Source organism: Homarus americanus, unplaced genomic scaffold (assembly GCF_018991925.1).
Source record: "Homarus americanus isolate GMGI-L3 unplaced genomic scaffold, GMGI_Hamer_2.0 scaffold22372, whole genome shotgun sequence".
Lineage (NCBI taxonomy): Eukaryota > Metazoa > Arthropoda > Malacostraca > Decapoda > Nephropidae > Homarus > Homarus americanus.
Window position 1 is genome coordinate 21514 of NW_024737565.1, and position 27948 is coordinate 49461.

A 27948-nucleotide genomic window follows, 5' to 3' on the forward strand; every position below is an offset into this window, starting at 1 on the left:
ATAACAACGTAGAAGAGAATAAGTAAGTAAGTAAGTAAAGTAACAAATAATAAAACATAATTAGTAATAAGTAGAGAAAAAATAGACAGGAAGATGGAAATAGTGTGAAGGAGGGAAGGAGGAAGAAGGAAGAATAATGTGAAGGAAGTAAGGGAGAATAGTGCAAAGGAAGGGAGAATAGCGTGGAGGAAGACAAGGGAGAAATGGAGACAATGAAGCAAGGAACGACAACAACAAGAAGGAAGAAAAGCGTGATGAGAGAAGAATGAGCGTGACAGGAGATAAACAGGCGTGAAGAACGAAAGACTACAGTGAAGACAGAAGGAGAATAGCGTGAAGGCAGACAATAAAAGAGAGGGAGGAGCGGTGGGGCAGTGAAGGACAATAAACATGTAGTAGTCAGTGAGATAATGAGTTATTGTGGGAGGCGGGGCGGGGTGGGCGGGGGCGGGAGTGGGCGGGGCGGGGTGAAGCTGGGTGGGACGGGGGACATGGCACCACCCGGCGCTGTTGATGACAGGGGGCCTGCTGGTGATCCTGGTGGCCTGCTGGTGATCCTGGTGGCCTGCTGGTGATCCTGGTGGCCTGCTGGTGATCCTGGTGGCCTGCTGCTGGTGATCCTGGTGGCCTGTTGGTGATCCTGGTGGCCTGCTGGTGATCCTGGTGGCCTGCTGGTGATCCTGGTGGCCTGCTGGTGATCCTGGTGGCCTGCTGGTGATCCTGGTGGCCTGTTGGTGATCCTGGTGGCCTGCTGGTGATCCTGGTGGCCTGCTGGTGATCCTGGTGGCCTGCTGGTGATCCTGGTGGCCTGCTGGTGATCCTGGCCTGCTGGTGATCCTGGTGGCCTGCTGGTGATCTGGTGGCCTGCTGGTGATCCTGGTGTGCTGGTGATCCTGGTGGCCTGTTGGTGACCCTGATGGCCTGCTGGTGATCCTGGTGGCCTGCTGGTGATCCTGGCCTGCTGGTGATCCTGGTGGCCTGCTGGTGATCCAGGCGGCTGCTGGTGATCCTGGTGGCCTGCTGGTGATCCTGGTGGCCTGCTGGTGATCCTGGTGGCCTGCTGGTGATCCCTGGTGGCCTGCTGGTGATCCTGGTGGCCTGTTGGTGATCCTGGTGGCCTGCTGGTGATCCTGGTGGCCTGCTGGTGATCCTGGTGGCCTGCTGGTGATCCTGGTGGCCTGCTGGTGATCCTAGGTGGCCTGCTGGTGATCCTGGTGGCCTGCTGGTGATCCTGGTGGCCTGTTGGTGATCCTGGTGGCCTGCTGGTGATCCTGGTGGCCTGCTGGTGATCCTGGTGGCCTGCTGGTGATCCTGGTGGCCTACTGGTGATCCTGGTGGCCTGCTGGTGATCCTGGTGGCCTGCTGGTGATCCTGGTGGCCTGCTGGTGATCCTGGTGGCCTGCTGGTACACTCGGTGATGGTAGTTATGGTGATTACCTCCTGCTTGTTACCGTAACCTCCTCTCCTGCTTCTGCTGGTCTGGTCACGTCTGCTGTACCTGCTGATCTCCCCCTGGCCTCCTCCGTTGTACCTGCTGATCTCCCCCTGGCCTCCCCCGCTATAAATTTAATTCACCGCCGCCGCAGCAGGTGTGATCCTCCCGGCTACCTGAGAACAACTCCCTTGTTGCTGTCAGGCGCCGCCAAATGTTACTAACCTTCACGAAAAATAAAAACCCACTAAATAGGTTTTATTTTTCTTATTAAAACAAAACTTTATTCTTACACTTGGGAGTTTAGTTCTACTTAATAAAAATAGTTATGAAAATTATTACCATTCGTTATTATTATTTACAATTACATTCACCAGGTAATTACACTCATCATCACCTTAATTTTCCTAATTAACCTTATATTCCTACCTGTACATTCCTCCTCTTTCCTTCTGACCCATCTTCCTACCTAGGTACACCTGTCTCTCCCTCCCTGCTACACCCCCCATCACCTGCCTCAAACACAGGTAAACCCAACCATATTAGGGAGAAACTATTGCACCATTAAAGTACCACTAATCATCCTACTAACTACTAAATCCTAAATACTATATATTCACCTGACATAAAACCATGGCAGTTGATTATTAATATTTGACTAGTTGAGAGGGTTCATTCCCATGCATACTAATGATTTACCTGGACCTGAGCACCTGTTATAACGCTGCCTGGTGCTAATCAAGGCTTTTTTTTTTTTTTACCTGTTCCTACTACCTCACCCTCCTACCTACCTCACTCTCCTACTTACCCACTTACCTGCCTACTTACCTTAAACCTACCCTCTCTACCTTGTCCCTCCCTTTCTTCTCTCACTTGTGTTTGTTATCTCTCTCTCTCTCTCTCTCTCTCTCTCTCTCTCTCTCTCTCTCTCTCCTATTTTGTTTAGTTTTGTTATGTTTTATTTTATTTTTCGTTAGTCTTTTGTTTCTGAATGATGCGATGGACATATGCTGTGTGTGTGTGTGATATACAGGTAGATACAGGTAAGTACTTATATATACTTGCTCTCTCACCTGCGTCTCCCCTCTTAACACTCTCAGTCTGTCAGTCTCTCGTTTAAGACTCAGTTCATTAGTCTGTCTATTTGTCTATCTCGTCAGTTTGTCTAGATAATCTTGACCAGGTGTTGTGTTAAGTCCCGTTTCCTGCAGTCGTCCACAAGGGTTCATCAAGTACTCAGCTCTCTCACTGTTTCCCTGTACCTACCTCGTTAAACTCTCGTACCCACTAAGGCGACCTCGTTAGGCTCTCGTACCCACTAAGGCGACCCCGTTAAACTCTCTTACCCACTAACATGACCTCGTTAAGCTCTCGTACCCTGCTAGACTTGCCCCGTGTTGCCCCTCGTGACCACCCAAGCTGCCCTGCCCCGCCGTGCCCCGTATCATCCACCAAGGTTCATGGGAGCTTCACAAACCAGACAAGACCTAAATTATCAAGAGCTTCGTGTGTGTGAATGTGTTTGTGTGTGTGTGTGTGTGTGTGTGTGTTTGTGTGTGTGTGTGTGTGTGTGTGTGAATGTGTGTGTGTGTGTGTTGTGGGGTGGGGTATGTTGTGTTGTGTTGTGTTGTGTTGCCCGGATCGTTGAAGGTACAAAATGGCGTCGATAATGCACTGAGACTGTAACGAGAGGTAGATGTGTTATTGTTTGGGTCCTTGAGAATACATTAAACTTGTGCTTGACGCGGAGACTTCTTGAGGACGCTCTATATTGCCTTTAACGCCAGTACAAGAGTTCATCAGCGTCTGTCGTTTCTAATCAACATTCAGTAGTATGATATGTGACGTATGCCAGATGAATGCCTTACCACCGCCCCCCATCATGCCTACACTAGTGTCCCTCATACCTCACCACCACTCATCATACCTCACCACCACTCCTCATACCTCACCACCACCCCTCATACCTCACCACCACCCCTCATACCTCACCACCACCCCCTCATACCTCACCACCACCCATCATACCTCACCACCACCCCTCATACCTACACTAACTCCCTCTTTACACCCTGATCGTCGTTTCTACACACTCGTCTCCTCGTCACCATACAGCTCGAGAGATGTGACCAAGAGTTGTCTAGCGAGAGAGCGAGGTGCAGATGACCCCCCTCCCACCTTAGGCGACTCACTCAAGGACCTTCTGGGTATATCATGATCTTTCTTTACTTGTGTTACCTGTCATTACCACTGTATACCTGTCTACCTGTGCCTCTGTTGCTCCTCCTGCCCCCTGGCTCTCTCTAACCTTACTGGGAATGAATTTCTCTCTTTCTCTCTCTCGCTGTCTGTCTGTCTCTCCCCTCTTTCTCTCTCCTTCTCTTCCTCTCTCTCTCTTTTGTTGTTCTATAACCTAACCTAACCTAACGGTACCTGGGAGGAGGGAAGTAAAGTTAGATTAGGATGAGTTAAGTTAGGGTGGATTAGTCAGGGTGTTTAATCGTCAGGTGAAATAAACTGGGAAGTGTAATCTTCAGGTGAGTCAGTCAGTATAACACATGTGGTGGTTGTTCGTGTTGCCGGAGGGGCCTCAGCTGGCCCCCGTGGTGTTGTGTCTTACTGTCATGATCCCGAGTGTCTTCCACGATGACCCCGTGGCCTTCTGAGCGGTGTCTTGCCTTGCTTGCCCTCCACGACGATGCCGTTCCTTCTGTGACAACCCCGTGCACTGTCGAGTACCGCCTTGCTCTCTGCTGTGTCCCTGTCTCCTCCCCAGTGGCTTCTTGCCCTCCATGACAACTCTGTGCCCTCCCTGGGGGCCCCCTGCCCTCCATGACGACCCCGTGCCCTCCCGGGTGGCCCCTTGCCCTCCACGACGACCCCGTGCCCTCCCGGGTGGCCCCTTGCCCTCGGTGGTAGTAGCCAGCAGTAAACCCCGCCCAGCAGGAGCGAACCCTCCCCCCTCCCCGACGGTAGAGCCCCGACACTAAACACTCACCTCCTCTGGCCAACTTCGCAAATTGCTACTTGGGATCCTCGGAAAGCCTACCATAACAGCTAGATGATGGTGATGCACCGCAGCCGGCCTGGTATTAGCCATCGGACATGCAACATACCAGAGCGGCGCTGTGGTATGCATTCGCACTGGTTCCGCAAAGGCTAGACTGCCGGGGTAGCAGAATGGGACAGTTATTAATGGGAGTCTGTATATCCGAATTCCATGTCGGTACTTGAAGGCCAGTCAGTGCTGGAGGGGTCCACTGACGCCTTATTTTGACTTGTTGTATCGACGATGCCAACTTCTTACGGAGCGGAGCGCTGGGGAACACTTCATACTTTTTTTTTTTTTTACTTTTTTTGTGCGTGTGTGAGCGGAGTGTGTGGTAGTGAGCGAGGATCTGACCTTCGGCTCCAGCTCTGGGTATCAGAGTTTATGTGTCTTTTAACCTGTTTCGCTAACTGTCGGACACTTTTGTCTCTTCGTTAAGATATTTTATCGCTATTCTCTCTCGCTTTTGGTCACTTCTCGCTTAATATCAACCACCTGGTAACGACCCAACTCATCGCTTACATTAACTTGACGTAGGTGTTTGTGATAGAGAGTTAGTTAGTTAAAGGAGTCTGAATTTTTTCATTTTTTCCGAACGTCGACATCCAGGACGGCCGGTGCGTGGCAGATGACCGCTCAGTTACCAGTCTACATGAAGCTGACAATTACACTGTCAGAGACGCTGCACTGATTCTCCTCCCTCCCCCCTCACCCTTCCACCCCTCACACCCTCTACCCCTCCACCCTCCACCCTCACACCTCCACCCCTACACCCTCTACACCCCTCCTCCCTCCTCCCTCCTTACACTCCTCACCCCCCCCTCCCACCCCTCCCTCCTCCTACCCCTCCCACCCCCCCACACCCTCCTCCCCTCATACCCTCTACCCCTCCCCCTCACACCCCTCCACCCTCCCTACCCCTCCATCCTTCAAACCCCTCCCCCACTTCCTCCACCTCCCTCACTTCCCTCCCACCCTCCCCCCACCCCTCCACCCCTCACACCTCCCACCCCTCCTCCTCCCCTCCTCCCTCATCCTCTACCCCTCACACCCCTCCCACCCCTCCCTTCTCCTACCCCTCCACCCTCACCCCTCCACCCCTCACACCCCTCCATCCTTCAAACCCCTCCCCTCACTCCCTCACACCCCCTCCACCTCACACATACAAGTTTACCTCAGCAACTCAGCAGGAGAAGGGAGGTAAGTTCAACTGACTCAGAAGACTAACTGACTACCTATACTGACTCAGCGGAGAAACAAAGGCTACTGACTAAACTCATAACAATACTTACCAAGAGAGTAGAGTAGATTTGACTGAGTTACTGACTGAGTTACTGAGTTCCAGGAGTGAGGGCAACAGGTTCCTCTTCCTCTCGACACCGACTGACTTTGCAGCTGGGTGAGGGAGGACGCGCTCAAGTGCCACTCAACAATTACTTAAAAAAGTATTGAGAAACGAGTCGTCGGTCAAGTGCCACTCAAGACCGACGCTCAGAATGACGGATCACCTGAAGATTAAACACCCTAATACTACCTTACCTAACCTAACCTAACCTAACCTAACCTAACATAACCTAACCCAACCAAAACCTAACTTAACCCAACCCAGGTAGCATAAAGGCGGGTTAATCATCCGGTGATATAAACTGGAGGGACATCTAATCTCCAGGTAAACCATCTAGACATCAAGTAAACACCAAATTAAACCACATAAAACCATAATAAACCAAAACATCATCATAACATCATCTTAGAACTACAAATATTGGTTTAGGTTTTAGTTGGTTTACCTGTTAAAGGATTTAATTAAACCTCCGTATCACCTGGTCTTTAAAAATTTCACAAAATGATCATTAGAATTAACACAATTTTATGAACCGTAAAAAAAAATCTACTTGTTTCCTGGTAATGGTGAACAAATAAATAAATAAAGATAAATTATAATAAATATAACACAGACAACAAAGACACAACAACAAATAAAAACGATATAAATAAACAAACACAAAAACAAAGTAAATAAACAAAACTCAAAAAAGAATAACAACAAGACGAAACAAATGATAACATGAATAAGAAAAAATTACGATGAGAGACAATAATGAAAGGGTAATAAAGACGAGACGATGATAAGTATATATAGAACAAAATTGAGAAGGATGACATAAGCAGAAATACAATAATGATAGTGATAAGATGACAACAATCAAATAGAGATTTAATGCAAAGAATATGAGTCAACGAAAAAGGAATATAAGAAAATTATAATAAAGATGTCCAGTAGATGAGACTTTAGTGTTGTGGTTACACTCAGAGTCGCTGGTTCGATCCCCGGGCCTGGCGAGACCTACCTATAAATGGGTACCTGACTTTACAGATGGGGAAATGAAGGCTATAGAGTGCAGTGCCGGCCACATTCCTTCCCTATGTATCAGAGACTCACACTACAACATCCTCTCTTCACTAACATGACTAGGAGCCACTGACGAACACACACACACACTCCTACAGGACTCTAGGACCCTGCTTAGCTCCTTCAGACAACGCTTCAAGAGTCCTCGAGACGTGTTTATGAGGCAGTGAACACCTTTATGACACAGTGTCGGATACTACCAGATCGACCTGGACGCACCTGGAGACCAACAGACACCTTTATAGTCAGCTAGACGCCTCAACGACCAGCCAGACACATTTATGCTCAACCAGACAACTTAACGAGCGAATGAGGACGTTAACGACCCTCTCCAACACTGTGTCTGACTCCTGCTGCTTCGTCGGGCTTCATTCACAGTTAGGCTAATGGTTGATGATTTTTCTCTTTATTGATCCATAAAAAGAAGTTTCTGACGTCAATGAATGGCCAAAAGTGACGTTCGAATCAGTCAATATTTACTTCTTTTTTTTCTTTTCTATAATGTATTTTTAAAACAGTCATGATATTTGGTGATGGTTTGGTCATGATAGCTGTAGTGGTGTTAATGAGGCAGTTTAACATGATTTTTTTAAGGGCAGGAATGAGAGGTTGTTTGTTGTTGTTGTTGTTGTGGCTGTGTTGTTGTTGTTGTTCAGTGATAATGTTGTTCATCAGTTGTAATTAATCCTACTTTATTCTATCACAAAGAACAAATTATTTTCCAAGTAACTGTTCACATTTATTTACACAAACACTTTCTCTTTCAAACCTTCAGTATCTCACTCCTTCTCTCGACACTAGCAGGTCACAGGTATACTTCATTTTAGGTTAATGACTTCAATTATTTTACGTAACTTGACTTCAATTATTTTACGTAACTTGACTTCAATTATTTTTTAGGTTAATGACTTCAATTGTTTTACGTAACTTGACTTCAATTATTTTTTAGGTTAAAGACTTTAATTATTTTAGGTAACTTGACTTCAATTATTTTTAGGTTAATGACTTCAAATTTTTTAAGGTTATTAATTTGACTTCAAAGTTGATGTTTTTAGGTAACTTGACTTCAAAGTATGAATATGCTTAGTAGACTCAAATTCAAAGTTCAATTAAATTTATGTCAATTGAACTCAAAACACGTAGAGTTGTGCTAAAGAATTAATTACCATAATAGTCCATCTTAGTTTACCTGACGTGAAGAATAAACACCCTGAAGCTATGCTAAGTTATGTCCAAACTATCCTTCCATTGAACCCCTACTATATACAGACTCTGAAAGGTTCCAGCTAAGAAAAATGCTATGGCCGACAGAATTGAGCCCCAAGAAGAAGGAAAGAATGCGCACAATGTGAGCCCCGCAGTAGAGGGTCCACCTGAGCGCCACTTATACCAGCGGGGTTTACGTATTGCCACTTATTAGGTTCACCGGCGTCATTACAACAATTTCGTGGAGGTATCTCAAGATGGTTGACCAGTGGGCCCCCCCGCCTCGAAAATTATGCCACTTAATTTGATCATATTTTCTCTTTGAAGACCAAACTCCAACCGGAGCCTTTGTTTGGGTCCGAGTTATGTTTTTCTGGGGTGTTTTTTGTGTGTGTGTTTTAATGTTTTGTGTGTCTCAGAGGTAGGTTTGTCATGCTTGTTCTGGGTGTAGGAAAATTTATAAGGAAAATCTGGTTATAATGACAGGATTTTTTTTTTGTCAAATGTAACCAAGTCGGATCCTGGTGCATTGACTTTTTTTTTTAAATTCGAAAGATTTGCAATTGAAATCTGGTATTCTGATTCTCTGATATATATTCTTTAATAAAATCGGGGTTTGGGGGCATTCTAATTCGTTTATATATATAAAAAAAAATCTGGTATTGTTAACCTCACTGACAGATGGATGATAAAAGATAAAATATTTAAATATCTTAAGAATGTCATCCAATTTACAGTGAGACTCTACCTTGATGAGATGCGTTCACTCGACTACAGGTAAAGGATAAAGTTATTGTTATTATTTGTTGTTGTTGTTATTGCTATTATTATTAAACAAAAATTATGACCAATCTATATTTTCAGTCCCCAATCCCTCCCCTTGAGTTAGTCTCCCTGGGTGTGTGAGAGACTTAAGGCTCACAGGTCCACCTTCCATTCATAAGACGTAACACGCGCGGTAATCAACACATCCTGTCATCATCTCTTCCTCCTCCTCTTGGTTTGGTTTGGTTTAATTTAGTTTGGTTTGGTTTGGTTTGGTTTAATTTAGTTTGGTTTGGTTTGGTTTGGTTTAATTTAGTTTGGTTTGGTTTAGTTTGGTTCGGTTTAATTTAGTTTGGTTTGGTTTGGTGTGGTCAGGTTTTGTTTGGTTTGGTCAAGTTTGGTTTGGTTTGGTGTGGTCAGGTTTTGTTTGGTTTGGTCAAGTTTGGTTTGGTTTGGTGTGGTCAGGTTTGGTTTGGTTTAGGTAGATTAAATTAGATTAGATTACATTAAATTACACTAGGCTAGATATCTGCTGTACAACACTCGGTATGTTAGCTCAGTACCAGACAAACAGCTTCCCTCCTTAGCAAGTCTATATCGCCTGGTTTATATAAGCGGAGCCCAGAGGTAGAGCAGCATTACCTGGCGTACCGTTGTATACACAGTGTTTATATGACAGCTGGTATGTTGGGTGAGTTTCTTAGGTCAGGTGTACTTTCATCCACACAGGGTTCAGAGTCAGGGTTCAGGGGTTCAGGGGTTCAGGGGTTCAGGGGTTCAGAGTCAGGGTTCAGGGGTTCAGGGGTTCAGGGTTCGAGTAGAAGTTGAGAGGTAGGGTTCAAGAGGGAAAGAGGTAAGTGTTGAGAGTGGGTGAGAGGTAGGGGTCGAGACAGGCTTCGAGACAGGGTTCATGGTAAGCTTCGATACAGGGTTCAGAGACAGGGTTCAGGACCTGTTTTAGTAAGGTATGTTCGCTCGAAGGCAGAAATATAATCAAAAGAAACAGGTGAGGTGGAGGAGAGACGGACAATATTAGGAGTTTACTCAAGCCAAAGTTTATATTAAAACAAGACCTAAAACACAATTTAAGAACATTCATAGTTATTACCGCATGAAGTTAATATGAACACAACTTTGAACACAAATTAATTACTTCACAAAATCGATAATAACTTTTAGTACAAATTAATGATATACAAATTCAACAATAACTGCGAATACTAATTAACATACAAAGTTACTAAGGATAAAAGTTATTCTCCAAACCTGACCTTGAATACTAAGGGACGAATTAGAGTTCAATAATAACAATAGGGACGATAAAGGCATTAATCCTATGTTTATATAATGGGATTTACAACCATCTGTGAAGTCTATCGCCTGTTGTTGCCTCCTGACGACTGTATATTCCATTCATAAAATTATCAGCGAAGGAATTGCTGTTGAACAAAAATAAACTTACGAACCTTTGAGAATCCTGACCTCGACTTTTGGCTTATACAATAACTTTCTTCAACAATATAGACGAACAGCCTAAGAGTCTGATCATTTTGTAAACTATCATAGCGTATTACACACACACACACACACACACACACACACACACACACACACACACACACACACCCAAGCCCCATACGATAACTTGACTGCAGCAGACGATAGCATGAGGCAATATTTACTCTGCCCTAAAGAACCCAAGAGCAGGGATAATTACAGCGGGATAGTTACCCCCCCTGGAGGGAACGTAAGATGCCCAACCCACTCACCCAAACCCGATCCCTCTCCACGTTCAGTCATCCACGGAATCCCAGACATTTCCGCGAAAGTTGTGTGCGCTGAGGAACTACTGTGGTGGGCTCTTGTCTAGTTCATTCGTGTGTGTGTGTGTGTGTTTTAATTGTTGATTGGTAAGTGGAGGAAGGGAGTGGGGGGAGAGGGAGTTGATAGTGGATGGGCAGAGTGGAGGAAGGAAGAGAGGGAATGATTTGATGAGGAAGGATAGGGAAGGAGGGAGAAAATTAGTTGGTGGTAATTTTTTTCTATTCAATTTTTTTTTTTTTGCAATCTGTCTGTCTGTCTGTTTCTTCTTTGTTGCATGTCTGTCTGTACACCTGTCTGTCTACGAATGAAGGGTGGTGGTGAGAGGAGGAGGGAGGAGTAGGTAGGGTGAGGGAGGAGGGAGGAAGGGTGAGGGGAGGAAAGAGTTTATTTTTTCTTCTTTTAATTGAAGTTGTGGTGAAGTGTTTGAGGTTGTGCTTTTTTCACACACACACACACACACACACACACACACACACACACACACACACACACACACACACACACACACACACACACACACAGAAGACAGGAACACGCTGAATGAAAGCACAAACATTAAATGAAAGAAATATCAAAAGAAAGCAGGAACAATTATAAGAAAGTAAGATATTTAACGAAACTAGAAAGTATAAAAGAAAGTAACAGAGTTGTAAAGAAAGTAGGTATATGAATAGAAAGCAATAACACGAAAAAAGAAGAAAGCAGGAACAGAAAATAGAAAGCAGAAACGCCAGAAAAGAAAGCAAGCAGAAAAAAATAATCCACATACGTCAATAAAAGAGAAAGCAGAGATTAAAAAAGGAAAGCATTAAATCTAATAGAAAGCAGGAACGACAATAAATATAAACATGATAAAAAGAAATCAACTAAAATAAAAAAGAAAGCATCATCAAAAACCAAAACCCAGAAATACAAAAAGAAAGTCGTAGTAGTAGTAGTAGCAGGTGGGGAGGGGGGGGGAGATAAAAGAAAGCAGAATTCTGACCCCAACATGCCGTATAGAAAGCAGCGGTCAGAGCATTAGCAGGCAGTTAGCATTCTGAGGACACACTCACACACACACACACACCTGCACACCTCACCCTCCTTTCACTGTGCTGTCATAAGAGTGTAAGACTGTAAATAGCTGTTTAGCCTCAGGGAAGTAGCGGGCCTGTGGTTGGTGGAGAGAGACTGGAACGCACAGGCTGGGCCCTTAAGCCTGTATCAGTACGTGGTGAGCCATGCAGCCTGCCAGCCTGAATGAATCTGACCGTAGCAGCCAGCAGCAGTCCTGTCTGAATCATAACTCGGACGGTCCGGTTTGAATCAGAATGCGGTCCAGGGTGAAGCAGTACTCGGTCGGTCCAGTGTGAATCAGAACGCGGCTCAGGGTGAATCAGAACGCGGCCAAACCTAACCCATAATACAAGGAGTATTAATTCAGAATGTGACCATCAGTATAAATTGGAACGCTAAGAGTGTAAATTAGAAAGCTTTCTTATAAGTTCTATATCGTTAGCCAAGATCATCTGCGACACACACACACACACACACACACACACACACACAAATCCCCCACAACTTACCCCTATCTCTCCACACCTTACGAACACCCTCCCACCCCCACACACCCACAAAACACACCCATCTCTCCACTCCCCACAAACACACCCTACCTCCCCATACATTAAAGTCACCCCCACACCAAAGCCACCTCCATCCCCTATACTCCCACACTCTAAAGTCAACACCTACATCCCTCCCCCACCCCCTACATCCCTCCCCCACCCCCTACACCCCTCCCCCACCCCAACATTCCAGGCGCACCAATGCAGGAGTCTGGTCTAAGCGTAGTAGGTAGTTAATGTAATCAAAAAGTAATAGTTATGTCCGACCCCAAACGTGCCGCTCTCCCCCGGGCGTTAAGATGCTGACCCAACCCTTCCTCAGTGTCCCCTAAGGTCCTACCACCTGCCCCCCAGGTCTCTCTCAGGGTCTCTTTATGGTTGTTCAGGTTCCTTCAGGTCTCTTGGGGTCTGTCCATGTCGTTTGGGATCTGTTGGAGTCTCTTGGAGTGTCTTGAAGTGTCTTGGAGTGTATTGGGGTCTCTTCATGGTTCTTCAGATCACTTCAGAGTCTCTCCAGGTCTCCAAGGTCTCTTCCCAACCCCTAAGGTCTTCTCGGGTCTCTTTATGATCCTTCAGGTCTCGTAAGATTATCCAGGGCTCTTGAGGTCTTGTCAAAGGTCTCCTGTGCTCCTCGTAGGACCCCAGATGACGTCCTTTAAGATCCTTTCGTCCTTCTCTGGATCCCTAACTCCCCCTAGGCTTTCCCAAACCCCCTCGTTATGCGTTTCCAGACCCCCTTGTAAGGTTCCTCGAGGCCCCCTCGTTAGACTTTTCCAGACCCTCTCGTTAAAGCTTTCCAGACCCCCTCATTAGGCTTTTCCAGACCCCCTCATTAAACTTTCGAGACCCCCTCATTAAACTTTTCCAGACCCCCTCCTAAGGCTTTTCCAGACCCCCTTATTAAGCTTTTCCAGACCCCTTGTTAGATCCCTCCAGAACCCCTCGTTAGGTCCTTCCACAGCACTTATTAATTCCAAGAAAATTGTATAAAGCACACACACACACACACACACACACACACACACACACACACACAGGCTGGATGAGGAGGAGTTAGGTAGTGGTGGCTGGCAGGAATGTCTCTTCAGGACTTCAATCAGAGAGACCAGTGTCAAATCAGTACAATTTATGGCCATGCTTCTGGCCAGGGTGGAAAATAACAGCCTCTGTGTTGGGAGGGTGAGGGAGGGAGGTGAGGGTAGGGGGCTGGTGAGGGAGGGTAGGTGGTGAGGGAGGGAGGTGAGGTGAGTGGTGAGGAGGAGGGTGGTAAGGAGGAGGTGGTGATGGAAGGAGGTGGTGATGGAGGAGAGAGTGAGGTGGAGTGGTGGAGTGGTGGGTGGTGGTGAGGGGTGAGTGGTGAGGTGAGGAGGTGGTGATGGAGGGAGGATGGGAGGGGTGGGAAGGTAGGGGAGGGTGGTTGTTGGGAATAGAGAGGAGAGAGAGAGGACAATCACTCAGCTGTATAAAATATAAAGATCACTAAGTACTGAAGCTTCAAAATTCCACACTTATTATTATTATTAGATCAGGTTATTATATATCAGTGACAATAATTCTTAAAAAATAATTCTCAGACTAGATCAACGGTAATCCTGTCTATGATAATTAGTTCATTCCGGGAGAACAATTCTACTGTGAGATCAAATTCCCATACTAGATGATAAACAGTCCACCAACTTTATTTAATTCCTAAAATACCCCAAATTTCTAAAATTACAGAACGAGATACAATTCCTATTCCAACACTTTCTAATTCCAATAAACAAAATTCCCAAACCATCTCACGTTAATTCTAGAAACACCACAAAATTCTAACTATACCAAATGACAAGTAATTCTCCCACATCTCGTTACAATTCCCAAATAAACTCAAATTCCCAGATCATCATTAGTCATCAAATTCCTCAACTTATGTGACTATTGAGGAACGGTGGGCAGGAACTACACAGCCTCACTGCAACACAAAAAGTAAAAAAAAAGCAAAAATGGTTCAATATAACGGAGCAGTGTGTGTGTGTGTGTGTGTGTGTGTGTGTGTGTGTGTGTGTGTGTGTGTGTGTGTGTGTGTGTGTCCAGATGGTGAATATTCAGTCAGACTCCTTACCGTTCTAATAAAAGATATCAATAACACACTGGCGATAACTATAGGGCAGACCCTTACACTTGCACCAACACTGGCGATATTTAAGGGGCAGCCTTTATACAGGTGGTGATGGGCGATACTAGTAAGGGAGATGAACAGGTGATAAGGGAGAGATAGAGGCTGTATAAAGGGAGATCCTAGGGAGAATACAAAGGTGAGGGAGAGGAGGAGAAGAAGAGAGGGGGAGAGGAAGAAAGAAGGTAAGGGAGAGAGGGGTAAGGAAATGAAGGGGAGAGGGGAAGGGAGAAGAGAGAGAGGGAGTCGGGTTGGGAGGAGAGAGAGAAGGGGGTGTGTTGGGGAGAGAAGAGAGAGGGGTATGTAGGGGAGAGGGGTGGGGAGGGGGGAGAGAAGGGGGTGTGTAGGGGAGAGGGGTGCGGAGGGGGGAGGAGTGGACGAAGAGGCAATGGAAGTATTTTAGCAATAAAGCGAAACCTTCTGCCGCTAATGACAGCAATAACCATTAAGGCAATTATCTGACACAATAGACCGGGCACTGAGCCAGGCCAAGAGGAGGACCAGCCGCCGCCACCACCACCCGGCCCGCTGACGAGGTGACGGACGACCCGATGAGACGAAGTGGACGAGTGGGGGTAACTCGGCCTTAAGGATCTGGCCAAAATGGTCAACTCGGCCCAATAATGACCACGAATTGGACGGAAGGTTTAGTCGGTCCAAACAGGCAAGGATCAGAAGGGTTAAACCAGTCTTGTGGTGGGTCAAGTGTTGTGTGACGGTGATGACGGGAAGATGATAATAATAATAATAATAATAATAATAATAATAATAATAATAATAATAATAAATATAATAATAATATATATATAAATAATAATAATAATAATAATAATAATAATAATAATAATAATAATAATAATAATATATATAATAATAATAATAATATATAATAATAAGTTACAGATTTCCGACAGCTGACAACTACACCCAATAGCGAGGTAGATACGAGTTGATACATGAAAGTAGACACGCGGTAGAATCCCGACAGACAGGTAGACAGGTAGACAGGTAGATAATAAAGGAAAGTCTGGTTAAGGTGAGATCACGCAGATAAGAGTAGAGAGAGTAGATGAATAGACGTGGTTGATAGATGGATAGATACACAGGTGGATAGAGTATAGTTGATGATGCTGGTGGTGGTGGCAACATGAGGGATGGGAGGGGGGGAAGGAGGGTTTTCTTGAGGAGATGGGGAATGGTTACAGTATCTCCATTCCCTCCTTCCTTCTCTCCCATTCATTTTATCCCCTATTCCATTCCATCCTCATCTCCCCATCTTCACACATTCTTCATTCTTCCTCTTCCTTCCACATCAATCCTTGCAAAATTTTCCACCCATCCCTCCCATTCCATCAAGCTACCTGCACCCAGCACACGACACACCACTTCCTCCTCCTCCTCCTCCTCCTCCTCCTCCTCCTCCTCCTCTTCCTCCTCTTCCTCCCTCCTCCTCCTCCTCCCTTTCCACTAGCCCTTCGATCACCTCAGGTTCAAATACCTTAGCGGCGTGTTACCTGATTCAAAATTTTCACCTCAGTCAAACGCTTCCCCAGAAAGATGTGGACTGAGGCATTTCTTCTTGTGGGGAGTGATGGGGGAGGGAAGGGAGGAGTTGGGAGGGAGGGAGGAATGGGTAAGGGGAAGGAATGGGGACGGAAGAGGATGTTGTGTTTGTGTTGTGTTTTAAGAGAATGGGTTTATGTAGGGAGTGGGAGGGAGGAGGGGAGGAAGGGGAGGGAGGGAAGGAGCAGGGGGAGGGGAAGGTCATGTTTTTGACTGATAATATGTTTAAAAGTGTGTGTGTGTGTGTGCGTGTGTGTGTGTGTGTGTGTGTGTGTGTGTGTGTGTGTGTGGTCGTGTTACAGTCAAAAGGTATCAGGTGTTTGTAATTTGGGTTTTTATGGGTTAAAATGTCCTTGATTTTCTTAATTTGTGTCTTCTGGAAATTTTGTAAGGCGATAACCTGTAGCTTCTGTAACTATGACGTTCGCTTTTAAAGGGTGTTTGAAAGTAGGCTGGGTCCTAAATTTAGGTTATTCTACTTTTAAGGATAGGACCTTTTTTTCGGTAGGATTTAAGAATAGGGAGTGTAAGGGGAGTAAGGGGTGTAAGGGGAGTAAGGGGAGTGTGGGGAAGTAAGGGTGTAAGGGTGTAGGGAGTGTGGGAATGGAGTGTAGGGGTGGGTAAGGAGTGTAAGGGAATGGGGAGTGTAAGGGGAGTAGGGAGGTGGGAGTAAGGGGAGTGTAAGGGGAGTAAGGATGAGTTAGAAGGAAGGTAAGGTGTGGGGGGTGTGGGGGAGTAAGGGGTGTGGGGAGTAAGGGGTGTGGGGAGTAAGGGGTGTGGGGAGGGAGGTAGGGGGGGGGGGGGGGGAGGGAAGGGGAGGGGGAGGGGGATGGGGTGGGGGAGGGAGGGTGGGGGGAGTGAGTGTAAGTGAGGGGGGTGGGGGGAGAGAGGAGGGAGGGTGGGGGTGTAAGGGAGTAAGGGGTGTAAGGGGGCAAGGGGAGGTAAGGGGGGGTGTAGGGCGTGGGGGGTATAAGGGGGTAGGGAGTGTAAGGGGTGTAGGGGGTGTAAGGGGAGTAAGAGAGTGTAAGGGGAGTGTAGGAGAGGGGTGAAGTGTAAGGGGTGTTTCAAATCTAAGTTATGTTTATATTTAAAATTTGGGGATAATATTCAGTAATTTCTGGACAGGAAAATGACATACATACATACATACATACACATACATACATACATACATACATACATACATACATACATACACACACACACACACACACACACACACACACACACACACACACACACACACACACACACACACACACACACACACACAGGAGGCCCCGCAGGTCTGAGGCTACTGTAACAGACCTTCAAGTATTGCCAGAAACTCACGGAAGAACACCCTCACCACACACCTCCAAACACTCACCACCACCTCCAAACCTCACCACACACACCTCAAACACTCCACCACCACCTCAAACACTCACCACACACCTCAACACTCACCACCACCTCAAACACTCACCACACACCTCCAAACACTCACCACCACCTCCAAACACTCACCACACACCTCCAAACACTCACCACCACCACCTCCAGACACTCCCACCACCACCTCCAAACCTCACCACCACCACCACCTCCCAAACACTCCCACACACCTCCATACACCACACCTCCCAAACCTCACCCACACACCTCCAACCTCACCCACACACCTCCAAACCTCACCACTCCCACCACCACACACCTCCAAACACTCACCACCACCACGCACCTCCAAACCTCACCACCTCAAACACTCACCACCACCACCTCAAACCTACCACACACACCTCAAACACTCACCACCACCACACACCTCCAAACCTCCACCACCACCACCTCCAAACCTCCACCACCACCACCACCTCAAACCTCCCCACACCCCCCCCCCTCTACTGGACCCCCTATATGACGCCTCTTCCCCCAAAGTGGTGGGTTTTGTATCTGGAGCCGAGACAGGAGGGCAGGGAGGGACAGGGAGGAGGGCAGAGAGGAGGGCAGGAGGAGGGGCATTAGAGTCTTTGAGCATGTTGGTGTGTAGACACATGACCAGCGGCAGCGTAACACACACACACACACACACACACACACACACACACACACACACACACACACACACACACACACACCATATGTTAGTCCCCGATAGCAAGTCTTACCCAACCCCATGTCTTACCCCCACCCCCAAGTCTTACCCCCACCCCATGTCTTACCCCCCCCCCACCCCCATGTCTTACCCCCCAACCCCATGTCCACCCCCAACCCCATGTCTACTCCCCCACCCCCATGTCTACCCCCACCCCCAAGTCCACCCCACCCCATGTCTTACCCCCACTCCCATGTCTTACCCCCCACCCCATGTCTTACCCCCACCCCAAGTCTTACCCCCCACCCCCATGTCTTACCCCCACCCCATGTCTTACACCCCCCACCCCATGTCTTACCCCCACCCCATGTCTTTACCCCACCCCCATGTCCCTACCCCCACCCATGTCTACTCCCCCACCCCCATGTCTTACCCCCACCCCATGTCTTACCCCCACCCCCATGTCTTAACTCCCCACCCCCATGTCTTACCCCCCACCCCATGTCTTACCCCCCACCCCCCATGTCTTACCCCCACCCCCATGTCTCACCCCACCCCAGCTAACCCCACCCCATGCTACCCCCACCCCATGTCTAACCCCCATGTCTCACCCAACCATGTCTAACCCCACCCCAAGTCTACCCCCACCCCCCCCAACCCCCACCGTCCTAATCCCCAATCCCATGTCTTACCCCCACCCCCATGTCTTACCCCCCACCCCCATGTCTTACCCCCACCCATGTCTATCCCCACCCCCATGTCTTACCCCCACCCCCATGTCTTACCTCCCACCCCCATGTCTTACCCCCCCACCCCCAAGTCTTACCCCCACCCCATGTCCACTCCCCCACCCCTGTCTTACCCCCAACCCCCCAAGTCTTACCCCCACCCCCATGTCTTAATCCCCACCCCATGTCTTAACCCCCACCCCCATGTCTTACCCCCAACCCCCCAAGTCTTAATTCACCCCCATGTCTTACTCCCCACCCCATGTCCACCCCCCAACCATGTCTTACCCCCCAACCCCCAAGTCTTACCCCCAACCCCCACGTCCACCCCCACCCCCATGTCCACCCCCAACCCCATGTCACCCCACGTCCCTACCCCACCCCCAAGCCCCACCCCCACCCCAGTCCCCCCCACCCCACGTCCCACCCCACCCCATGTCCTAACCCCAACCCCATGTCCACCCCCACCCCATGTCCATCCCAACCCAGTCCACCCCAACCCATGTCTAACCCCAACCCATGTCCACCCCCAACCCCATGTCCCACCCCACCCCATGTCTTCACCCCAACCCAAGTCTTACCCCAACCCACCACCCAACTCACTCCTACCCACCCACCACCCCCAAGTCTTACCCCCCACCCCCATGTCTTACCCCCCCCACCCCATGTCTTACCCCCACCCCCATGTCTTACCCCCACCCCCATGTCTTCCCCCCACCCCATGTCTTACCCCCACCCCCATGTCTTACCCCCACCCCCATGTCTTACCTCCCCACCCCCATGTCTTACCCCCCACCCCATGTCTTACCCCCCACCCCAAGTCTTACACCCCACCCCCATGTCTTACCCCACCCCCATGTCTTTCACTCCCCCAAGTACCCCCACCCCATGTCTTACCCCACCCCCATGTCTTACCCCCACCCCATGTCTACCCCCACCCCATGTCTTACCCCCAACCCCATGTCTTACCCCCAACCCCATGTCTTACCCCCACCCCCATGTCTTACCCCCCCACCCCATGTCTTCCCCACCCCCAGTTCCCTACCCCTCCCTCACTCTTCTACCCCTCCCTTCCTCCCTCCCCTTCTAACCCTCCTTCCCTCCCCTTTTCTACCCCCTATCCTTCCCTACCTCCTTACTTCCACTTTTACTTCCACTCCTCTGCTACCCACTCTCTTCCCCTCTTTCCTCCCTCCTCCCTGACACCTCTACCTCCTCTCCACCTCCCTCCCTCCCTCCCCTGACCTCCTCTACCTCCTACCTACCCCCTCCCTCCTGACACCCTCTCTACCTCCTACTCCCTCCACTCCCTCCTCTCTCCCTACCTACCCACTCCACTCCCCTACTCCCTCCCTCCCTCCCCGCAATGAAGGTAATTTGAAGGGAGGGGCTAGGTAATAGAGAGAGCCATGAGAAGCAGGACTATTAACTGCACCAGGACTACTGAAGTGAGTGCATTGAAAGTGACGCTACCAATAGTGATTGAGGGAGGCGTTGCGTGTGCCGGGGTTCTTAGGAGGGAGGGAGGGAGGAGGAGGGAGAGGAGAGAAGGAGAGGGAGGAGGGAGAGAGGGAGAGGGAGGAGAGGAGGGAGGTTAGGGGCAAGGAGGAGGAAGGGGGCAAGAGAGGATATTGCATGGAGGAAGAGGCAAAATATAGGGAAGGGAAAGAGTGAGGTGGTAATGAGAGAGATACAGGGAGGAAAGAGATAAAAGAGAAGACAGAGGGAGATAAAGAGAGGAAAAAGGGAGATATGGAGAAAAAAATAAAGAGACAGGGAGGAAAAAGAGGAAAGAGGGAGAAGCAGTGAGGAATGAAAGAGAAGGAAGAGACTATAACATGATAAGAAGACGTAGGGAGGGTGAGAGATAAGTGAGGAGAGATAAGTGAGGAGAGATAAGTGAGGAGAGATAAGTGAGGAGAGATAAGTGAGGAGAGATAAGTGAGGAGAGGAGAGATAACAGATATAAGGAGTAATATTTACATCTGTCAACCACCAGTGTTAATGTTAGACCACCTTAACGATCCAATTACCTTCGTCACTGGTAATTATTCCTCCTCAACAAGCTATTTTATGTCTGTCTGTCTGTCTGTCTGTTAATACATTAGTCTATTTTCCTATAGGTATCTCTCTCTCTCTCTCTCCTGGTCACCTACAGTTTTCCCTACACACACACACACAACACACACACACACACACAACACACACACACACACACACACACACACACACACACACACACACACACACACACACACACACTCTGGAGACATTTCGACTGCCTGGCACTGCTGTCAGAAATCCTCCGAGAGCCTCCATTATCCGTACTCTGGGAGGAGGTTCTGACATTCCAGACGGCCCCACCAGCCCAGCCACTCCCACCTCCCACCTCCAGCTTTGAGGGTGGGAGGGACGTGCGGGAGGTGGGGGGGGCGTATGGGAGGTGGAGGCCCAAGGTGTCTCAGGTGTTCCCAGGTGTTCTCAAGGTGTTCCCTTCCCCAGGTGTCTCAAGGTGTTCCCTTCCCCAGGTGTTCCCAGGTGTTCTCCCGTGTCCCCAGGTGTTCCCCATGTATTCCTCAAGGTGTTCCAGGTGTTCAGGGTCCTCAGGTGTTCCCAGGTGTCCCCATGTGTTCCTCAAGTGTTCCCAGGTGTTCTCCAAGGTGTTCCCCAGGTGTTCATGAATCGCCTTAATTATTCAAGAGTGGTGAAGGAAGGTGTGAAGTTGTTTAATTAATGGAACAGGTGTGGTTATTAACGTTACTGAGGATACTGCCTCACCTGTCACACCTGTCTCACCTGTACACCTGCCTCACCTGTCCTACCTGCCTCATGTCACCTGCTTCACCTGTCACACCTGTCACACCTGCCTCACCTGTCCTACCTGCTTCACCTGTCACACCTGCCTCACCTGTCCACCTGTCTCACCTGTCACCTTACCTCCCCCTTACACCTGTTTCACCTGCCTCACATGTCACCTGCTTCTCCTGTCACACCTGCCTCACCTGTCACACCTGCCTCACCTGTTTTACCTGCCTCACACGTCACCTGCTTCTCTGTCACACCTATCTCACCTGTCACACCTGCCTCACCTGTCACCTGCCTCCTGTTACCTGCCTCACATGTCACACCTGCTTCTCCTGTCACACCTATCTCACCTGTCACACCTGCCTCACCTGTCCTGCCTCACCTGTTTTACCTGCCTCACATGTCCACCTGCTTCTCCTGTCACACCTGTCTCACCTGTCCACCTGTCTCACCTGTCACACCTGCCTCACCTGTCACATTGCCTCACCTGTCACACCTGTTTTACCTGCCTCACATGTACACCTGCTTCACCTGTCACACCTGTCTCCTGTCACACCTGCCTCACCTGTCACATTTGCCTCACCTGTCCACACCTGTTTTACCTGCCTCACATGTCACCCTGCTTCACCTGTCCACCTGTCACACCTGTCTCACCTGTCACACCTGCCTCACCTGTCACACTTTGCCTCACCTGTCACACCTGTTTTACCTGCCTCACATGTCCTGCTTCACCTCTCACCTGTCCTGTCTCACCTGTCACACCTGCCTCACCTGCCTCACCTGTCACATTTGCCTCACCTGTCACACCTGTTTACCTGCCTCACATGTCACACCTGCTTCACCTGTCTCACCTGTCACACCTGTCTCACCTGTCACCTCCTCACCTGTCACATTTGCCTCACCTGTCACACCTGTTTTACCTGCCTCACATGTCACCTGCCTCACCTGTCACACCTGTCTCACCTGTCACACCTGCCTCACCTGTCACATCTGCCACACACACACACACGACCCAATTACAGTAAAAGGATAGAATTAAAATTGAACTTAACCAAGACTAAATCAATATCCCATAAGATTAAAAAATATCGATAAATTCAGAGTAGTTTGAGGGCCAGGTAACGCTTAGGGTATAGTGATGATGATGATGATGATGATGATGATGATGATGATGATGATGATGATGATGATGATGATGATGATGGTGATGATGATGATGATGGTGATGATAGTGTGGTCTCAGTCCTCAATTCACATCTCTAATAGGCTACTGGTCATGGGGTGAGAGGAGGGTGAGGTGGTGAGGAGGAGAGGAAGGGGGTGTCATGGGGTGAGAAGAAGGAGGGCTGAGAGGTGAGGAATGAGAGAGAGGAAGGGGGGTGGTCATGGGAGGAGGTCATCAGAGGTAACCAGGAGGAAAGCCAAGATGATGAGTGGTGGAGGAAGAGGAGAGGGAAGAGGAGAGGGAAGAGGAGGAGGAGGAGGTGGAGGAAGACCATACACAGTGTTGGAGGAAGATAAATAAGGCAGAGTGGAGAAGGTGGTGTAAGAAAGTGAGTTTGTACCTGCTGATGGTCACGATGACTCACATAGGTGAGGTCAGGTAGAGTCAGGTAGTCAGGAAGAATTAGGTAGAGACAGGTAGATTATGAAGTCAGGTAGAGACAGGTAGTCAGGTAGGGTCAGTGAGAGTCAGGTAGAGACAGGTAGAGTCAGGTAAGGAAGACATTTTCACGAGTCACCAACAGCTTAGTAAAGTGCGTTGACCTGCGACTCTACTATTACTCAGCCAAACGTCTACTAAATTAAGCTGCCAGGTGAGGTGATGTGTTGGAGCCAGGTCAGGTTAGGTTAGGTTAGGTTAGGTTAGGTTAGGTTAAGTTAGGTTAGGTTTAGAACATAAGAACATAAGGTCTCTGCAATAGGCCGGTTGGCCTGTGCATGGCAGCTCCTGTCGAAGTTACTACCACTCTCTATCATCCATGAATCTATCCAGCCTCCTTTTGAAACTTTCCAGAGTTCACACTTACACAAATTTGCTAGCTTGTTCCACTCGTCACCACCTTATTTGTGAACCAGTTTCTTCTATCTCCCTCCTAAACCTAAACTTATCCAACTTGAATCCGTTGCTCCGAGTCCTATCCTGCTCGGATATTATAAGAACTTTATCTATATCCCTTTATTGATTCCTTTCACCCACTTAAATACTTCTATCATATCTCCCACTCTTTCGTCTTTCTAGGGAATGCAAGTTAAGTTTCTTTAACCTATCCTGATATGGAAGGTTTCTAAGTCCCCGGAATCATTTTGTCATTCTTCGCTGCACCGACTCTAGTGAATTTATATCCATTCTATAATAGGGGCACCAGAACTGAACCATAATCGAGGTGCAGCCTGACTAGCGCAAGATATAGTTGCAATAAGACCTCTGCACACTTGTTACTTACACTTCTAGATATAAAACTTAATACTCTGTTTGCCTTATTTCGAACCTTAACGCACTGTTTTCTAGGCCGTAGGTCCGGGCTTACAAGTACCCCTAGGTCTCTTTCACAAGTCGACCTCTCTAGGTTGATGTTGTTAAGGCTGTATACATTATAAGTATTTGTTCTTCCAATATTAAGTACGCTGCACTTGCTGGTGTTGAATTTCATTTGCCATTTTTCAGACCACCCCTGCAGTTTATTTAGATCCTCCTGTAATGCATTTGCATCCTGCTCCTGAATTAATTTGTTGCCCTATTTTGGTGTCATCCGCAAACTTGCTTTATGTCACTGCTGGATCCCGGTATCTAGATCGTTTATGTAGATTAAAACAAGAGTGGGGTTTAGTACTGACCCCTGGGGAACCTCCCACTGGTTACACGGCCCCACTCAGATTTAACACCATCTACGCTGACCCTTCCGTGTCTTATCGAGAGCACAGATTTTAACTAATTTAAAACATTCCCCTCGATACCATGAGCTCTAATTTTTCTCAAGAAGCCTTCTGATGCGGTGATTTCTGTCAAACGCTTTTGCTAAAGTCTAAGTAAATAACATCGTAATTTTCGTCATTATCTACTACCTCGAAGACTTTCCTAAAAAACGTTAGCAGATTTGTTAGACAAGATTTTCCCTTTGTAAACCCATGTTGAGAGTCGTAGATTAATTTGCTTTTCTCAAGATGCGATAGGATAGGATAGGCTAGGTTAGATTAGGTTAGGTTAGGATAGGTTAGGTTAAGTTAGGTTAGGTCGCTGATATATAAACTACTAAGGCAGTTCTATAATCAGTATATTCCGTATACTGTACATATATAATTCTAAAGCAGTTATAGATATATGAGGCTGTACACTTACTACTATATAAGAACAATAGTATAATGATAGTACACCCTGGGATGGTTGAAATGGGGGGGGGGGGTGATGGTCACTCGCCTCAACACATTGTAATACACTATAGTTTTTTCTTCGTCTCGTCATCACCGCTGGATTAAGTAATACTCGCGTTTGGAATTTTTCAATTTTAAAGTCGATTTTTTTCCCCCCGTCCAGTCAAGTCAATCTGTGCTGATGGTTCCACAGCTTTCAAATAATAGTAATGACGGGGCGAAAATACACTATGAAGATTATAACGAAATCAAACACATGACACGAGGAAAACTTGTAGTGCGTAACGAGAGGCGGGTGTGGTCGGTATGTGGGTGTATAGCGAGGGAGTGTATAACAAGGGAGTGTATAACGAGGGAGTGTATAACGAGGGAGTGTATAACAAGGGAGTGTATAACGAGGGAGTGTATAACGAGGGAGTGTATAACGAAGGAAAGCATAACGAGGGAGTGTATAACGAAGGAGTGTATAACGAAGGAGTGCGGGTCTATAACGAGGGAGTGCGAGTGTATAACGAGGAAGTGTGGGTGTATAACGAGGGAGGTGTGGGTGTATAACGAGAGTCTTATATTAAGCGTAAACCTCCAAACACAAGCACTGTACTCAACCCCCTTCACTTCCTCAACTGTAAATGCAGGTGTCAAGTCACAACTGGGTCAACTGTGGGGTCCCCGGATCGCTTTAGATAATTGAAGTTAATATAAAGTAAGGAAAAAATTATAAAAAATATATAATTACATATAAAAGTATTATAACAAGTTCATATACGAGGGAGAATTACACCTGATGTTAGTTAATAAAAATAAGAGGATTATAGAAAGGTATATAAGAGCAGGTATTATCTAATTAAGCCCAGACAGGTAAGATAATGACAAGGTAACAACACAGAACTAGATTGAACACATATGAACAACCACCGACATTATTGCCTTAATTAAACTCCTGCATGGTCATTAAATAAACTACATAGTGAGGAAAAAACACACACACGACCACATACGACCACATACGACCACACACGACCACATACGACCACACACGACCACATACGGCCACACGCGATCACATACGACCACATACGACCACATACGACCACACACGACCACATACGACCACACACGCTCAGATACGACCACATACGATCACATACGGCCACACATGACTACATACGACTACACACGATCACACACGACTACACAAGACCACACACAATCAAACACACGACCACACACACGACAACAAACGACCACACACGACCAAGAGAAATACCAGTGAATAAATATTACCCAAGTCATATCTGTGTCAGCTGTAGCGTGTTGTTGTATACGTTCCTTAATTATAACACTCGTCTCTAATACAATATATCACACAAACGATAATAAAACACAAACAGTAACGTAACTAAACACAAAACAAACACAGATTAAGAAATACAATTGACAAGAAAAAATAAAACCATAAAACAAGAAAAACAGTAATAATTCCTACAATACAAAACAAACAGAGGACAAATAAATAAAAACACAATGAATAACAAAAACTTAATCCCCCTTTCCCCCAAAACCCCCACCCACCCCCCACCCACACACCCACACACCCCCACCCCCAAAAAATAGAAAAATCTTATTACAATGAAAGAAAATACAATTGTAAACTGGACTCCTTGGGGCTGTACATGTCACCCTCCACAAAAACAATAAGAACTACGCAATTTCACGTTTTAACACTTTGATTCAAGGTTAACATGCCATTTTAGTACATCTGCAAGAAGGTAAACCCCAAAAGAAAAGAAAAAACAGTGTAATACAGTATATATAATTTTTTTTTTAGGAGGAACAAACATGTGTATATAATGAGTCTTGTCTGTCATACGATTAAAATTTTATGCCAGCAGCTTAGAAGGAATTGAAAAGCATAAGTTTGATTTGATTAAAATTCTTAGATGTATTAATTTTTTTTTTTAATATTAAAGTATGACTGTATTTAAATTCTTGGTTGTATGACATTGCCGATATACTTAAAACTGTATTAAAATTGTTTGATATATTAAATTTGCCGATTTATTTAGAACTATATTAGAATTTTCAGTAGTAAAATTTTGTGAAATTTTAAATTATGATTTGTTAAAATTTGGGGTTTTATTATATTTAGCGAAATATTTATGTATGACTACGTTTAAATTGTTGGTCGTATTAAACTTTACTAAAAATTAAAGAGTGATTGTATTAAAATTCTTGACTATTAAATTCGGGACATTCTATGCGTTTAACCGTGTTAAAATTCATGTATGTGTTAAAATCTGGTTAAAAAAATAAAGTAGGGTAAAATAACTTAATATTTGTATTAAAAAAAATTTGAAGATAAAATTTTTCGGCTTCTTAAATTTGACGAAATATTAAAATATATTTATGTTAAAATTCTTAGTTTTATTAATATTACTGAAATATAATGAACAGTATGACAAAGTATTAATATCTTAGTTATTTTATATTTGACTAAGAAAGAGAATATAACAGATTTTTTTCACTATCACAAAAGTATTATAAAAATATTATTAAAAAATCTAAATATATATACTTTCAAATACAGTATATACTTTGAGGAATATTACACTAAATATTATTATGATAACATCCCATAAATAGGACACGAACATTGAATGAAAACTTCTAAAAATTCTAAAACATTTTACAGGATGAAAAAAATTATTGCCTAAATTTGTTTATACAAAATAATAATAATAATAATAATAATAATAATAATAATAATAATAATAATAAAATCAAAGGTTCAAATATTATAATAAAAATCCTAGTAAATAAAATACTGATAAGCTTGAATAATTACCTAACTAAAGTAAATAAATAAGATAAAATTAGAATAATATAAATATAATAAAAATAATCACTGGATAAAAAAATTGAAAAAATAAATAAAATAAAATTATA

General features: G+C 46.2%; 1 protein-coding gene across 1 annotated transcript in view; it reads right to left on the bottom strand.

The window, feature by feature from the left end:
* Positions 1-415: 415 nt before the first annotated feature.
* The window catches only part of LOC121873472 (basic salivary proline-rich protein 1-like), a gene marked incomplete at its 5' end in the record, with an annotated part of 67575 nt that continues 40042 nt past the window's right edge, over positions 416-27948 (bottom strand). Inside the window, one exon of the mRNA XM_042377057.1 lies at positions 416-1399. Coding sequence (XP_042232991.1) covers positions 416-1399 — 984 coding nt within the window. The remainder of the gene's footprint in view (positions 1400-27948) is intronic.